Source organism: Limulus polyphemus, unplaced genomic scaffold (genome assembly GCF_000517525.1).
Source record: "Limulus polyphemus unplaced genomic scaffold, Limulus_polyphemus-2.1.2 Scaffold1369, whole genome shotgun sequence".
In the NCBI taxonomy this organism is placed as follows: Eukaryota; Metazoa; Arthropoda; class Merostomata; order Xiphosura; family Limulidae; genus Limulus; species Limulus polyphemus.
Window position 1 is genome coordinate 226627 of NW_013666979.1, and position 17891 is coordinate 244517.

General features: G+C 33.8%; 1 protein-coding gene across 1 annotated transcript in view; it reads right to left on the reverse strand.

Moving 5' to 3' along the window:
- The window catches only part of LOC106463291 (ataxin-1-like), a 63010-nt gene extending 46718 nt beyond the window's left edge, over positions 1–16292 (reverse strand). The window contains exon 1 of the mRNA XM_022390742.1: positions 16253–16292. Coding sequence (XP_022246450.1) covers positions 16253–16277 — 25 coding nt within the window. The 5' untranslated portion in view covers positions 16278–16292. The remainder of the gene's footprint in view (positions 1–16252) is intronic.
- Positions 16293–17891: the final 1599 nt, after the last annotated feature.

Below are 17891 nucleotides of genomic sequence, written 5' to 3' on the forward strand. Positions count from 1 at the left end.
GAGAGAGAGAGAGAGAGAGAGAGAGAGAGAGATGACTGTTTTCAAGGCTAACTTGTCTTCATAAACCAGTAAATCAATTACGGGATATACTTTTCTCAATTTTCAGCTTAAACGAAATTTGTATCACATTTTTGGTGGAGTTTATACAAGGCTCAAATTTTACAGAAGCATAACATCCATTCAAAAATAATCGAATCAGCTAGTGACGTCAACGATTCTACAATGACGTAACAAATACGCAGAATAACAGCAAAATATATTTTACATTCGATGAAACTGTTTCAACGTTTTCCCTCTCTGGCATTGCTATGGCCAATCTCTTATCATCAGAATGTACTTCTTAGAGATGAACTTGTGATGTTTTACCAAAATCGATTAGGAATAATTATTGACACGTTTGAAAGAATCATCACTGATAATGTTTTGAACCTCAATTCATACTGCAATTTTGAAAGACATTGTTTTTGTTTACGGACTTCAACACTAGTGCTGTTCATCATTCAAAATATTAACACAATTACTAAGTGTGAAATGCTTTCTCTGACAAAATACGTTATTATCAATACCAAGTAACAGTCCTTGAATGAAAAGCAAATTGACGATTTTTTTTTACCTTATGACATACAAATTCATCATCCAATCGAAATCCAATTCGCTGAGTCTCAAATACTTATACTTTCGCGTTGTCAAAAACAAACATGTCGCTACTTGCACAGGTAGCTAGCTGACGACTTCAGAAAAATATCTGATATTATCTGTATCATATTCGCAGGCTCTCTTGTCGCGCGTGCAACATTAAAGCAGATAGGCGTGAACCGCTATATTGAAGGATGACGTAGAAACCACTGAGTCACCTCCTCCACACATGACAAACTCAAAACACTATGTAGTCTGTACATTACAAAAGGATAACGAGAATCTTGTCATAAAAGGCTAGACATACGCATATGTACATACGTTATCGCTGTTCTAATGTCAGCTTGTATCTAAAAGAAAAACTGATAAAAATTTTCCCCGTAAGAGGTTGTGATACAAGTCTTTCGGAGACTCGGTATATAAATACATACAATAACACTTGCAACACAAACAAATAAGGAAGCACTAAATGTATTCTAAAATTCTTGGAAGTTAGTGAAACAAGTCTGACGTAATCGAATGAAACAGTCAACACAAACATTTATTAAACTGAACACGGATTTTAAGAACCGCTCCGAGTTCTTGGTATGGCAGCATTCAATTAAAGAATGTTCTCAAAAATTATAAATTTGTACACGTGTACAAATATACGTGGGTGTGTTTTGTGTTGGTCTTTGGAGTATGGTTAGTACATAAAATATTCATTAGATTCTAAATGTTTTTTGAAAGAGTGGGCGCTCGTGAAGCGCGCTTAACACGTCATTCGATGATCAAAGAAAAATCATAAATAAATAGCGATTCATGCCTTACCCATCTGAGCAGCAACTGATGACAGTCAAACACTAATCCAATCTAGATTCTAGAACTTCTTGATACTCTAGTAATTCAACACTATGACTAAGTGTTTAAGTACGTGTATATAGCATGCAGTCAGGGAAACACTTAAAACAATTTGGTGAGGGCGTAACTTGTATCAGATTACAATTAACTATCGAAGCATCTAACGTCTCATACCATTCTATTTATTATTTATTATCGCTTTAAATGAATACGTTTTAACGATCTGATAATTATAGTAATTTCTCGTGCATCTTAGATTACCTACAACAGAACCCTTGTCACCTGAAGTGCAAACTATTGTTCCTACTATCCCCACCCCTCTTCTTTTCATTATTGCACCACTGACATCACATTTGTTACACTCATTGTCGGGTATATAAATGCTGTAATTTTCTTGCTTTTACGCCTGGTGGCATTTTTATAAAAACTATAAGTGCTTCAAGCCCGGCAAGCAAGGTCATTATACAGGAAACAGTTATCAGGGGTTCTCTGAAATCTCCACCACTAAAATTCTTTAAAGATAAAGAAGTAAAAAAAAAACTACACAACGTGGCTCACGCAAAAGCAAAATAAAAACATTTTAAAGGTTTTTGTGTTATGATTAATATAGTTAATAACGAAATATAATACGCCTAGTGTTGGAACACGTGAATAAAAAAATGGCTGACTATGAATTCTAAATAGTTGAAACTTTTGGAAGCAATAGCAGTTTTAAGTTTACGGATATTATATTACGATAAGTAAAATGCCTTATTCTGTGATGGGTCGGCTATATTGCTTTATAATGTTTTTGAAGAACGATATAGTACTTTTCACTAATTCTAAGTCCATGTCCTTCATAGTAACAACAACATCAAAATAAACTAGCTAACTTTAACGCGTGTTTCAGGTTCTTTGGAAAATGTACAACTTCGGCCATTAGGCACACCACATCTTGAAACAAATTAGCAAACGTTTTTAGTCCACGTTTCAGGTTCTTTGGTACAACATACAACTTCGACCTGTGGGTAAACCATATCTCAAAAAGAACTAGCTAACTTTAACCCATACTTCAAGTTTTGGTACAATATACAACTTCGGCCACTGGGCACCCACATTTCAAAACATACTAGCCAACATTAACCCATGTTTCATATTTTTTGGTACAATATGAAACTTCGGTCATGGGCACGTTCACCAAACAAATAAAGCCGGTCGTATCTTAGGATATGCGTATATTACAGTCTGTTCAACCTGTTCAACGTCGTATCTTAGGATATTGGCTTTATTTGTTTGGTGAACGTTTCGAATTCTTTCTGTTTTCGTAGATCGGCTATTGCAGGTGACTACACGAACTGAAAGCAAACAAATCTAGAACTTTACTGGACTAAATCAAGGCAAATTTGTAACAAATGTATGATAGAAAATCAAAGTAAATGTATAACAAACGCGTGATACTTGTTTGTTTGTAGTTAGGCACAAAGCTACACAAAGGACTATCTGTACTCTGCCCACCACGGGTATCGAAACCTAGTTTCTAGCGTTATAAGTCCACAGATATTCCGCTGTGCCACTGGGGGGGCACGCATGATACAAAATCAAAGCAAATTTGTAACAAATGCATGATACAAAATCAAAGCAAATTTGTAACAAATGCATGATACAAAATCAAAGCAAATTTGTAACAAATGCATGATACAAACATCACGGCGACTCTTAGTTATCACCACCATCATTCCCATTTATCAAAACCCATCTCAGGCATCTGTTGTTCTAAACATAATACCAAATCCAAATTTAAACTGCAACGCAACGGAATTGTAACTAAGATGACAGGGGTTTTCCTAGCGTGCAGTTGATCACAAATTATGCACCTGTAAAAATATTTGTGTAGTTGAAAATGTACCTATATAAAGTAAGTTCAAGTGGATAAATATTAAAAAACATGTTTAAGGTAATAAAATTCCATTCCAGAGTTGATAAATAAATGTATTTACTAAAATATTATTCATTTTTTGGATCATTTGTTACTAGGCCTGTATATATGAGGTGCAATAAGGCCTCATGCATTAAAAAATGATGAAGTTAAAATGTAACTGTGCAGTTGAAAAAAATCCTTTGGAAAAGCTCTGCGAGGTGGCGCTAGATGAAACGAGGTTTAATATATAAACCTTTCACACAAGTTAAAACTTATAGATATAAGTAATAAACCATGAAACAATAAACAACATAAGGCTACTCTACATCTACAGATATATTCCTTCCAATGAGTCTTTGATCTGTTTGAGAATAAAATACAATTCCCCACTATAATTCACACAAGATAGATTACATAGAACTGTTTATAGTCATAAGTAAGTATACATTGAACTGTCAACTTTCAAACAAGGTAACAAAAGTATATTTCTTCACTTCCATTAGCTATACATAATCTTTTAACAGTTCCGCAAATGAAAAGCAATTATTTCGCAACCACTTCAGAGTAGCACAAAAATTGCACGCCAGTTCGGTACATATACACGTGTTCTTGTAAGTAACCTTTACTGTTTGCCACTGAAACCACCCTATTGTCTTATTACACGAACATACATACAGAGAGAGAGAGAGAGAAGTGGAAGAGATGCACGTTTTAGAAACGAGCAGACGTGCCCTTGTGATGCAATATAAAGATTACAAATATTCATGCCCACTGGGCTTGATTATTTAAATTACATTTTATTTTCTATTTATTTATTTTTTTATTAGCAAAAAACAACAAGTAGCATGTGACTAAAAAAGAATTTCACTTAATTAATACAAGTGTTTCTGTGTTTTCTTATTGCAAGGCCAGAACGAGCTATCTGTTGTGTTCATCAAACCCCTGATTCTAGTGTTGTAAATCTAAAGACTTACCGCTGTCCCACCTGTGTGTTGTGTGTGTTTTCAAGATAGACACACACACACACGTGTGTATAAAGAATGTGCGAAAAAAGAAATCCCTCATAAGATTGATGAGATTTGAAAACGAAATGCAATTGTAGAATTAATGTTTTCCAAATTATGTTTATTGTGTCTTGAAATTCACAATAAACATAACTTACTTTCTAGTACCTATTTTAAGTTTGTTTTTGAATTTCGCGCAAAGCTACACGAGGGCTATCTTCGCTAGCCGTCCATAATTTAGCAGTGAAAAACTAGAGGGAAGGCAGGTAGTTATCATCACCCACCGCCAACTCTTGGGCTACCCTTTTACCAACGAATAGTGGAATTGACCGTCACATTATAACGCCCCCACGGCTGAAAGGGCGAGCATATTTGGTGTGACGGGGATTCGAACCCGCGACCCGCAGATTACGAGTCGAGCGCTCTAACCACCTGGCCATGCCGGGCCTCCTACTTTAAGAAATGTTTAGTTTAAGTTACACAACTCGTTGTGGTTGTTTTCTACTCTATTATAACAATTATATAAATACAGGTACGGAATAAGGAGGTGTAGCAATTATTGTGTAAACTAAAATTTTGTACACAATTATTTAATAATAACGTGATAATTTCAAGTGTACTATCACAAACTTTGCACTATAGTTATTTTGAGTACGTATTGCCATCTGATCAGAATAAATCAAGATGATGTGTACACAAATTACTTTAAATTCTTATATTTGTTTCTTTGTAATTAAGCACGAAGCTACACAATGGGCTGTTTGCGCCCTGCCCACCACGAGTATCGAAACCCCGTTGCCAGCGTTGTAAGTCTGTATATATACCGCTGTGCCTTTGAGGGGCAATATTCAAACCAAGAATAAGTTATTATTGTTAAGCGATTGCCCCGACATCTATGGGTGAAACACATCATTTACATGTAAAAACAAATATCTATAAACGCAGTTTAATATAATTAATTCCTCACTACTACAGCAGTCGCTTCAGTTTTAGAGAGTGATACTTACTTAGGATCAATAACTATGTTGTAAAAAGACGAACAAAAGTCTTACTAGTAGAGAAGTTGATAAGGGTTATGATTTTACTCATTTACCGTGCGTATGTTCACTTAGTCAGTGACTAAGCTCAAAACAGGCGGTTTGTCTAAATTTAAAAGAAACATAAGTATATGTAATAATCAGAAAAGCTACGTACAGGTTGAAATTAACGAATAGATGTAGTAATGAAACTAAGTCTTCTAAACTTACGGATATCATATAGTTCTCTAATTGTGTAAAACAATATATATTTCGACTTAGTTTTGGGACAGCAATTTGAAATTCAACGATTCATTACTTGTTTGCTTGTTTTTGCCCAAAAAATTACATATTTGGGCTATTTGCGCTTTGTCCACTAAGGGAAATCGAAACCCGGATTTAGCATCGTAATTACCGCTAACCCACGATTGCAAAACACAGGAACCTAGTGCGAATAGTTACAAGTTACAACTAGAAAGTTTCGCTGTGAGTGATTAAATCAACAAGTGCTGTTTTCTAAACTTGTTTCTATTATTTTGAGTTTGATGAATGGTAAAGGGGGCATAAATGTATGAATATTTGTAAGAACTGTGTTTTTAGAACCACTTATGGATAATTAGACTTTTGGAATACCATAAATATGCTAAAATCCTTCAGTGACACATGGTTCAACTAAAACGGATATAATTTACATATCTGTAAGGGAAAGCAGTCACTTGATTACCTGTAAAACATGATAAGACGTGTCTCTCTGTAATGTTAGGACCCGGCGAGCCCAGCACTTAGTCACAATTACTTTCCAAATAAGGTACAAATAAGTCTTAACTAACCAATACTAGACCGAGTCACTTATCTGGAAATTCCTTGGAAGAGAAAGAAGAAAGCTGATTTTTGATTGGTTAAACTGTGTATTTCTCCTTTGGTTAGTTTACTCTCCACATACTAATACACTTCATAAGTTTGTTTACTTAAAGTGTCTGTCATATGCTTTTAGTTAGCATGACCATGACGTAAGATGCAGGAAACAATTATCGTGGTTAGACTTGTTGAAACTACATCTTAATAGTTTATTCAGGAAGTAGATTAGAAATCAGTTAGAAACTATGAACAATGGCAAAAACTGTATTTTTATCGGGTTCGCTTCTGGGTTATTGAGTTGGGTTGAAAGTTTCGTATTCTCCTAAATTGCGTTAGAATTTTTGCGTGGTCGTGATCATTTTTAAAATTGACATGAGATTAAAAATATCTCGAGTTCCAGAGTTTTCTACGGCCTAACTCCTCTTTATCTGAAGGACAAGACCAAGCTTTTGCAGAAAGTTGCAAGTAGGAGGTCAGAGAAGACGATGTCAGCCCACGAAATACATTTTTTTATATGCATTATTAAGACCATTTATAGAAACTTGTAGTTTTGCCAGTTTTTTATATATATTATTGAGACCATTTATGTAAAACAGCCCCCCCCCCCCCAGTGACACAGTGGTATGTCTGCGCTACACTGGTGGGCAGAGCACAGATATCCCATTGTGTAGCTTTGTGCTTAACTACAAACAAACAGACAATGCAAAACAAGCTCGGGTTCTCATAACTGCAGCACAATGTCTGGAGCTGAGGAAATGGTTTATTTTTTAATTAACGTTAGGACTAAGGGACCGTTCACAATTGTTATTATTAAAAATTATCACTAAGCAATCAGATGTAATTAGATCTCAATTAAGAAAAATGTAACCATATTGACTTACTGGAAAAGGTTCAGAGGAGGGCTAGTAGTGTGATTCTGGAGATGGGCGAGTTATCTTGTAGAGATAGATTAAGATCTCTCAACGTTTTTCTTCGGAAAAAATAGGTGAGAAGTGATATTATTGAAGTTGTAAAGAATAAACGGAACAAAAGCATTTGATTTATTTATGCTGAAGACAAGAGGACACGAGTTTAAGGTTTAAAGGAGACAGGCAGGTTCCAGTTCAGACAGTTTTGTTTTTCTGATAGTGTGATTAGTTATGGAATGAGTTTCTGTCAGCAGTAGTGGAGTGGAGGCCGGCATATTGCAAGAAGCTTGTTTGTTTGTTTTGAATTTCGCGCAAAGCTACACCAGGGCTATTTGCGCTAGCAGTTCCATAATTTAGCAGTGTAAGACTAGAGAGAAGGCAGCTAGTCATCACCATCCACCGCCAACTCTTGGACTACTCTTTACCAACGAATAGTGGGATTGACCGTGACATTATAACACCACCACGGCTGAAAGGGCGAGCATGTTTGGTGAGACGGGGATTCGAACCCGCAGATTGCGAGTCAAGCGTCCTAACTACCTGGCCATGCCGGGCCTACAAGAAGCTACAGGAAGAATTAACGATTTCCTGAAACATTAAGAATAGGTTTAATTTTACTTTTCTTATTCTTGGAGTTGGGTGAGCAGAGCAGCAGGAGCTGCTATGGGGCAGTCCTCTCTGACTTTGAACGATATAATGTGATCAATCATAAGATTACTGTACTTTTCTTCAGTAACGAATAAATGAACTACAGTACAGAAAATTTTCTATCTTCTCACACAACTCTGCTATTCCCCCTCCCCCTTCACGGAATTTTTCTGAAATGACACTTTGAAGGACCATGTGGTCCCTTGTCATCTTTATGTTATAACACATTTTCCTCTGGTAAATATTATTAAGTTGAACGTCTGAATACCTGAAATTTGAAACTACTAGAATGAAACTTAAATAAGCATTTACACTATCCACTAGAGAAATAAATAAATGAATACCCCGTAAAGAGGAATGAAAATATTGAAATAATTTGAGGTCTCCTTCCACACACACACACACACTCTCCCTGGTTAGGTTGTTGCTCACAAACGATATTGTAGAACAAGTGGCTTTCAAACCAAAAGTAGTATCCTTAGGGGGTTAGTATTAGCTCTGGTCGTTTTCTTTGAGATCACACAGATAGCCAACTGATACTAATGTGGGACATCATATACGAAGAATCTAAAAATAATAATATGCGAATTTGTATTCTAATAGTGCACCAGTGTTAAATGCTAATAGAAGCACGAAATCCTATCGATAGTTAGGCCTAGCTCTGGTACGTTTCTTTCGTTTTGTTGTAAGCTTTAGCTTCACTGTTTTTAGACGCTTGCTAGAGGGCGGAGGTTGTTATAATGTGGAAATTCATGTAGTGACTAATGAGAAGAAGGCGAGGTATAAACATGAATAAAGTGAGGCAGTGAATTAATGAGTAATCGGCGAGTATTCAACGAGTGAGTCAGTTTAGTATCAGAAAAATTATTTAGTGTTAAAAGTGAGTTATCGCGTTTATCTCGCTTTTCAATTACTTGGTGATTTAGCGAGTTTGTTTATCTATCTAAGCTAAATAAGTTATGCGTATATTATTTTCGGAGTTGATATTAAAATGCTTATTTATGAAATTAGTCCTACAAGTGAACGTGGATGTAGCAAACGTATATTTAAGAAATAACTTAATTCATTACTGATACATGGACTGGAATTGGCAATATTTTCACTAAATAATCCAAAAGAACCCGCCAAACGATAAAACATCCACGAGCAATTTAAAAATTGAATGGTGCCGACATGAACTCTAATAATTATATATAATTACCAGTTAAAGTGTTTCAACTTTCGGTGAAGAGCACTTTGTTTACCTTTGTTGATTTTTTTGCCCATATAATTTATTCCTGAAAAAAAACAAACAACAACATGTGTTTGGTGTTCATAATTGTCGAAGTAATTAGTTATTGGTTAATTTACTACCACGTGTTGTTACGTCATTAATCAAAGGTTAGCACGTTTTATCTGCAAACTGTCAGTGACGGAAACTATGAAGAATTTTTTATCGAGAATGCACCATCTGTTGTTGGTAAATACTGATTTTACTATTTATCTCAAGTAAAATAGCGATTTTCGGTATTCCGTGGTTTATATCCTGCTAAAACTTGACCCACCAGTTTATACAGGAACTTCTGAAAGTCACTGAGAGTAATGATATTTCGATCGACTGTTATTCATTCTTCTCTCAAAGTAGTATACGTTCGGTTTGTGCATGTTCAACGATAGTGCTCCAATCTGCGGGGGAGGGCGGAGGAGGAGATAACACATTATTTGCAATGGAAATATTTAAAACTAGTCGGACCCGCAAAACATTTGCGGTAGTTTTCATGCCCTTCCCTTGAATTTTCCTTATTCTATCATTTTCACTCACGCCATTTAAGCTACGCTTTTTTGCAGGCATTATGTATTGGTTCGATAAATCCTAGTCTATTTAAAAAACATTACGCGGTCAGACAAACTCACGTAAACGTAACTTTATCTAATAAAACTACACATAAAATAAATAATAATGTACAGTAAGGGTATTTATAATAGTGTACAAAGTGTGAAGCAGTTATGAGCATTCAGTGTACGACATGTACGAATTTAAACAAAGAAACTCACAAAAATAAAGAATAGAACCCGTAGTAAAGAAAAAAGTAGCTAAAAAGGTGTTTGTAGCACTATATTAAACATACCGAATCTAAATTATTGTAAAGTAAATGTAAAGTTTTAATGAAGGTAAACTTAGCTGAATATGCAGAAATGTCTCAATGCCTGTTCACAAAGTGATAAGTATGGTTTTGAACGAACTGCGCATGCGTATTTTAGACCTAAATAAATCAAGAAAGCCCTTAGAAATTGTATTTAGTGTAATGTTCTTTTTTAGGAAATTATACGTGGGTTAAATGTTGTTTGTGTGAAATACTTTGAAAATAAAAAAAACTAAAGTTGAAATCGAAGTCAGTCGTCACGTGATGACAACGACATTGTACCATCGTGTACCATACTGGTTGCATTGAAAAGTTTGACAAAGCAAAAAAACAGGTAAGGTGGTTCTCAATTGAAAAACCAATACGGACTCCTCGGACAAAGGCCTTGCTAACGATACGAGATTTGTGACTTTTGATCGAGAAAAGTTCCGAACAGACAAACTCAAGCGTATTACTTATATAGATGCAAGAATAAATCTAATAAAAAATTACATTTACAATAAAAATTTGCAAGTTGATTCATAATTTACTATATTAAATTTTTTTGAAGAATTTGGTGAATATTTTTTCAAACAAGATCTTATTTTAAAAATAATATTTTTACTTTAACAAAGCTGTTTACATTTTTTTATACACAAAAACAAATATTAAAATTACGAACCATATATGCACCGCAGACTTTAGTTATCCTAGTATGCAATTTGATAATGAAAAAGGAAAAGAAATGTTATTTAATGTTTAATAACAATACTAACACAGGAAAAAGTTTTTTTATGTAGGTGAATTTCACGTGTGTGAAACGACGTGACTCAAACACGAGATGATTTTATTGGCGCATTTTTCTCGTTAAATAGACAGAAGGCCGGTGGGAGCTAAATTACAGTACATTGTACATCGATGTGCAAGTTTTAAGTGAATGATGTGAAATAATATAAACATAACATATCTAGAGAATCAATTATATCTGTACTTGTAGAAAAACATTATACATAAAAAGCATTTAAAAAATCGACAATGTCTACACTTGTACAGATCTGAAAATTACTAACGACAAAACGTATCTGAAGAATCAATCGGGGGTTTTCCTAGTGTGCAATTAATCACAAATTATACACCTGTAAAAATATCTGTGCAGTTCAAAAACATTCTTAGGAAAAGCTCTGGAATTAATCGTGTGTATACTTGTACAGATCTGAAAATTATTAACCACAAAACGTATCTGAAGAATCAATCAGGGGTTTTCCAAGTGTGCATTTAATCACAAATTATACACCTGTAAAATATCTGTGCAGTTCAAAAACATCCTTAGGAAAAGCTCTGGAATTAATCGTGTCTATACTTGTACAGGCTGAAAAATATTAACCACAAAACGTATCTGAAGAATCAATCAGGGGTTTTCCTAGTGTGCATTTAATCACAAATTATACACCTGGAAAAATATCTGTGCAGTTCAAAAAAGAAAAAGCTCTGGAATTAATCGTGTGTATACTTGTACAGATCTGAAAATTATTAAACACAAAACGTATCTTAAGAATCAATCAGGTATATAATTGTACATGTTGAAAAATATTAATTAAAAAGTATCCAGTGAAACAATCATGAAAACTGCCAACTACACTACGCTCATTCTAACGTCTCCTTGGATCGTCTTGAACTTTGAATTTGATAATGACAAACTTGCGGAATTACATTTAGATTTAGTGTTTAATACATGAAACAAGTTGGAATCATTTAACTTTTTAAACACCACACCATCCCATAAGAAGACAAAAACCTCGGTAAAACTGAATCTAATTATGGTGCATGAATCGTTATAAACTTCATTAAGACAATAGTAATAGTGAAATAAATGTTTAACCCCAAGAATTATCTATTTAAAACATTTTTATGCCCAAAAGTGCTTATAATTATGGGCCCTAGTAAGGGCTCTGATAATCTACGTTTGTTTGTTGGAAAGCTACACAATTGGCTATTCGTGCTCTGTGTCACCGCGGGTTTCGAAACCCGATTTTTAGCGTTATAAGCCCATTGACTTACCGCTAAGCCACTGGAAGACCTAATAACATACAAGTTACATGCAAAAATGTTAATAAAATACCACCAGTTTTGTAATTAATTATATTAATTACTGCTGAAGGTTATTATGCATTTTACTTATAAAATAAATAATTTCGCCGTTTTATTGTTCTTATACTCTTCTAACACACAGTATTATAAAATTACTTAATATAATACAATATACGAATCCCTACCAGTAGTGAACGGTATAAAAACAAGTCGTTAGTTTGAGAATTAAAAGGAGGATCAGTAGATTGTCTTTTTGTTGTTTTTCAACAGATGAGGTTGAAAAGGTTTTGTTAAGTTTCTCAAAGTAGTAATATTTCACACAAAACCAAAACTGTGGGTATTCAAATATAAGTTAACGTTTCAATTTATCTTTCCTCCTCCCCCCAGTGGCACAGCTGTAAGTCTGCGGACTAAAAACGGTAGAAACCGGGTTTTGATACTCGTGGTGGGCAGGGCCCATTGTCTACAAACAAACAATTTCCCTTTTTTTTTTTTAGTGTAACATATTATTTTTAAATAATAAATAAATCACAAATAACTAAAGTAAAACTTTCGACCATGTTGATACTGACATGTATGTTTTATGCATTAATTATGAAGATTGTCATAACACTTACAAGCAAATGGCATACATTAGGAAAATCTGTGTGTGTTTTTGAAAGTATCCACAAATTTGGTTTTAACAGATGGCTGTCGATATACAATGTCTATCGTGTAGTAGCTTCTGAAGCTATAAAATGGATAAGTACTTTTTTTTATCCTTAAAGATATACAGTATTCAACAATACCAAAAGAAAAATATAAATTTAAGTATTTTTTATTTTTTAAGTGTTAACTGAATACTTGGAAACTATTTCAATTAAAACAACCTAACATTTCAAATAAAACTACTTCATTGAACCCCAGCTTTCATTTGGAAAATTTTAGATGAAGAAAAACAATATTGTACTAGTGTCTTATTGTAATAATAATATTTTTAAATTTATATAATAACAAAAAACTGCGTAAACGTAATACACTAAAGGTCTGGACCTCGGTTAAATTTTAAAATTAAATGTAACGTACCATTTAATATTACACCCATATGGTAAAGGTATACAACACGTAAGGTCGATTCCGTGTGCTTACCGGTGTTTGGACCTCGTGTAAAGTTTCACTCTAGTCACAGCCATGATTAGGCACTGATACCGAAAAGAACTATTTAACATTTATGGTACATACCTTATATACTCCACACTTATGAAACAATATATGAAAGGAAATATCGCATAAACGAAACCAGTAGGTACTTAGGAAACTTAAATTAAGAAGTCTTTTAGGTTTTACTTGATGCTTTAGTGAAAAACATTACACACGACCATATTACTAATGAACTACAAAAAACAAACCCTTTTCAACGTAATCGAACACGACATTTGCGCTACCTATTGATAGATGTTGGAAAGCTGGCAGCCACAATTAGACCATGCACAGACAACTATAACAGTAATGACAGTTTACACCATCAAAGTTACAAATATACACAGTATGAAAATAGCCATTTATAGTCTGCCCGGCTATTTTTTTTTTTCTTATTGATGTTAACTTACATGGTATTATTGCGACAGCGGGGGTCACGTGACTCTGGTAACACGTCATATTCTCGAAGGTTCGTGAATCCTCGAGTGTTTCTAGATTTGCGGTATTCTTGTATATATAAGACGGCCAAGAAGTGGCGAGAATGTAATTGAACTGCGGACAGAGAGAGACGTATTGTTGGGTCGAGCGCGTTTTACGTTCGTTGTGAATTATAGCGTTTGTTTAACTTATAGTGTGACCGTTGAAATTAATTGAATTTCAAAGTTGTATTGAGAAAGAATAAACTAGTTTTATTTAAGAAAGGACTTGTGTGGCTAAAGTTTCATCGGAAAGAAATTATACGGGAAGTTAACTAACGACCAAGAGACGTAACAGTATGTTTGTAAGCACAAAAAACAGACTTGCCAAAACTCAAGAACTACGGCGATAATTTATGTCTCAATTCAAAATACTGATTTAACTAGGTTTCTAACTAAAAATTTTTTGGTGCTCGATCTACTTTTCGTAATTTTAAATAAAATCAATAAACAATTTCTATTCAGGCAGATAATAGCAAAGTTAATGTTTTCACGAATAGACGTGACTACGGTAACAACAAAAATAACAGACAGATATTCTGGTTGGTAGTGAATCTTCTTACAAATGTTGACTCCTCAAGGAATATAATTAAAACCGCTTATAATAATAATAATAATGTCCTAACATTATCGCACGCTTAATACAATCAGAAACTGAACATAAGTTTGAATATTGAACTTGTTCGTTATGATAAGGATACAATTTTGCAACAACCTATCCAAAGATGAAAAATAAATGCAATAACAGCTGGGAAACTCTGATTTTAAAGATTGTATCAAAGTCTGTCAATTTTATTATTATTTCTTGTGTTTCTTCATCCACCCCAGGACTAAGTTCATATTCTACAATAAAGCTGGACATCTTATTATGTACTAACATCAACTAATATTGTGTTAGTTAACACAAGCAAAGTATTTCTTATTCAAAACACATACTGATAAAAAAAATTGCTGTTTTACTACTTTCTCTTATGTGTAATTCAAGTTTCTCTACACTGAATTTATATTACTTACAAGCTAAGTCACTAACAAAGATAAGTGATTTCATTTATAATTCCTAATTCTATTATAGCTGTCGACAATTATTCATCCCTGTACATCCCACACCAGATTTCATACTTAGTATATTCACTTATAGTACGATATATATACATAAAAATTTATACAAATAAAACAAACAAATCACATTGTTCAAATATTTATCGAATATTCTTTAAAGAGATAGCTAATTAATACTAATTTATGATCAAAGCAAGCTACCTACTTTGAGCGAAACTAAAAATCAACCTAGTAATGAGTATATATATATATATATAATTATATATACTTTTCTTTATTTCGCACTTATAAAGATCAAAAAGCATTGTTTCATCAGTTAGGTATCCTCGCTATTAGTATTAACGACATTTTAACCAGACGACATCAAGTATTCAAAGCTCGCCGAATCATATAATAAATGAAAAATATGTAGTACTAATTACTATTAAGCCTTTCTCAGTTTTTTTTATAAGCTAATATTTCAATAGAAAGTTATTCAGTATATTTAAAAAATGTTGTGTCAGAGCCTAAAACTGACAAAAATATACAAATAATTATTATTTGAATAAATCACATCTGCAACAGTTGTAAATTTCACCAAGAATTCACTAACACGCTCCACCCGATAGTTGTTAAACATAATCTATACTCTTTAATATTGTAACCATAATATCAATAGCTAATGTTTTAAGTCGAATAATAAACACAGTTTCTATCTATTAAAATTATCAAATTTCTAATCGTTGTTAAAATATTTTTTCATAACTACGTATGATATGCTGCCATCTTCTAAGTTATACATAAGTGTCGGTTTAAAATTTCAGGTATTAAATATTGCAGCGTCCTCTGCAGGAAATTGCTAACAATCAGATTAAACGTCAATGTTTGACAGGTAATTGGGCACGTCTGGTTACAGAGGAAGGTTCTGGGCCTATTGTTTGCTACATTTCAGACGTTACTTGACTATTCAAACTTAAACGGTCTTTAGCTGTTCTCCAAAATTATTACCGTGTCCAGTATGCACACGCTGCAAAGTGCGGTTTAAACACCTTAACACAAATTGCATGTAACCTTGCAACTATATTGTATCTGCATGAACAACGTTTCAACAATTGAAGCGAGCTGTTACACATAAAAATCATTACAGCAGAGGTCCTTTCACAAAAGCCTATATTTATTTAATGAAAAGCTATATGCACTAACTCGTGCAGTTTCTTGAAGTACTAAAAAATCATAATATAATTTTACATGTCTCTGTTCACGAAGTATTAATGTGATGTAAATATTATCACGGTCCCTAAAAGTGAGTACCCAAACAAGCAATTGAGCCGTAACACGCGGCTGGGTACATATATCAAAGTACCGTACACCTACTCTCGTGTTGCAGAAACTCTTTCAATTCCAGTCAACAACTGGAAAATCTATCACTCGTTTGTGATATTCATGCTTATATGACTTCTTTATTACACTTACTGTTACGCGTGCAGTATAAAATAATTTATGCAATCCATAATACACACAAATATATTAAGTAAAAATGTACAATTTATAGTTCCACTTACCCAGCCAATGCACCGTCCCAGACATCCGCGCCCTGCTGTCGATGAGAGAACAGTCGTTAGGCCAAGTGAGTTGCGATTTTCTATTGGCCGACTTTACCCAATAGCGGAGCGTCACAGTTTATGTTTTTGGCAAATTGAATATATTCTTGTTACCCCCGCACGTGGCGTTGTATCCATGTCTTTGATAGTTGCTATTTTGCTGTAGATGGGCTTGCGGTTTGCTAGCACGTGGCATGGAATATTTTTTCTTTTTAGTAAATTTTAAATTCTTACGAATTTCAACATATCTTTCAAGCATCGTAATTTTAAGTTTTCTTTACCTTACAAAAGTAACATAACAATACGTGTACTTATAATAACTTATTTTCACGGCAATAATATGATTAATAATCATTTAGAGTGAGAAGAAAGAAAACCAGCATAAACGCTACATTCAAATGATTTTCTTTATCATTCCAGTCAAAGGAAACGTCGCCAATCAGAGGGCCACTTTATACAAAGTATTTATGTAAATATGCGTTCCCACTTTATCACCAATAAGCTATATAACTTGGAACTTATATCCAGTTTTGTGTATAGGCGGATATCTTAAAATACAAGTACGTTTGAATAATGGCGAACGGAAGTAATATGGACACCAAAAACCTAACTTTTTCCAGTGTCGTAGTTAGTAAACCAAAAGTATTTGATAGTGAAGTTGCGCATGTCATTGATTATAGAGGAAATAATTTAGAAACTAATAAAAAATAATAACGTATAAATCTCAACTTACTTAATTTTAGATACTCTAGTTTTTGTGACGTAAGACGTCGAAACTGCTTTTGAACTTCGTGTTAAGTGATATTTAACCGTCAAAAGGGGGTACGACGTGCAGTAGCAAGAATTAACTTTCCTCATGTGTGAATACTAGATTTGATATATCGTCACCATAACCCTAAAATTATCAGTGGGTTATACACTTGTGGGTGAATAACTTTATTGATTACAGGGTCCCTAATAACATGAGTCACACACAAACGTAAACAAAAATATCTTTAATATTACATCCTCTAGTGGCTCAGTGGTAAGTCTGAAGGCTCATAACGCTAAAAACTGGATTACAATACCTATGTGGGTTATTTTACAGACAGCCTATTGTGTAGCTTTGCGCTTAACGACAAAACAGTATGTAATTTACATAGGAAAATGTTGATTGTGTTTTTTATTGTTTGGTAATTCTTTACATTGGACGTTGTTAGAGGCATAAACTTAAAGTTATTCAACATGTAATGACCACTGGTATTGGTAGTTAACGATATGAAAACAAGTCGACAATTTAGCAGTTAAGACTATAGTCTAAAAGACTTTAGATCAGTGTTTTGCAAACTTTTCTTATATATATATATATTCGATTAACCCTTCTCACGAATCAAAACCTAACCCGAGGATTCTCATATTCAGGTAAGTTTATCTGCGGAGTTGAGCCTACAAATATATGAGCGACACTGACATAAATACATACGTAAGTTAATAACGTTTTCAAATAAAACATTATTTTAGATTAATCAAGCATGGTTTTGTTTCATCTATTTATTTATTTTTTACTCTAATAAGAAGACTAGATCTTTAGAATCGCGGGGACGTTTTTTAGAATACTCAC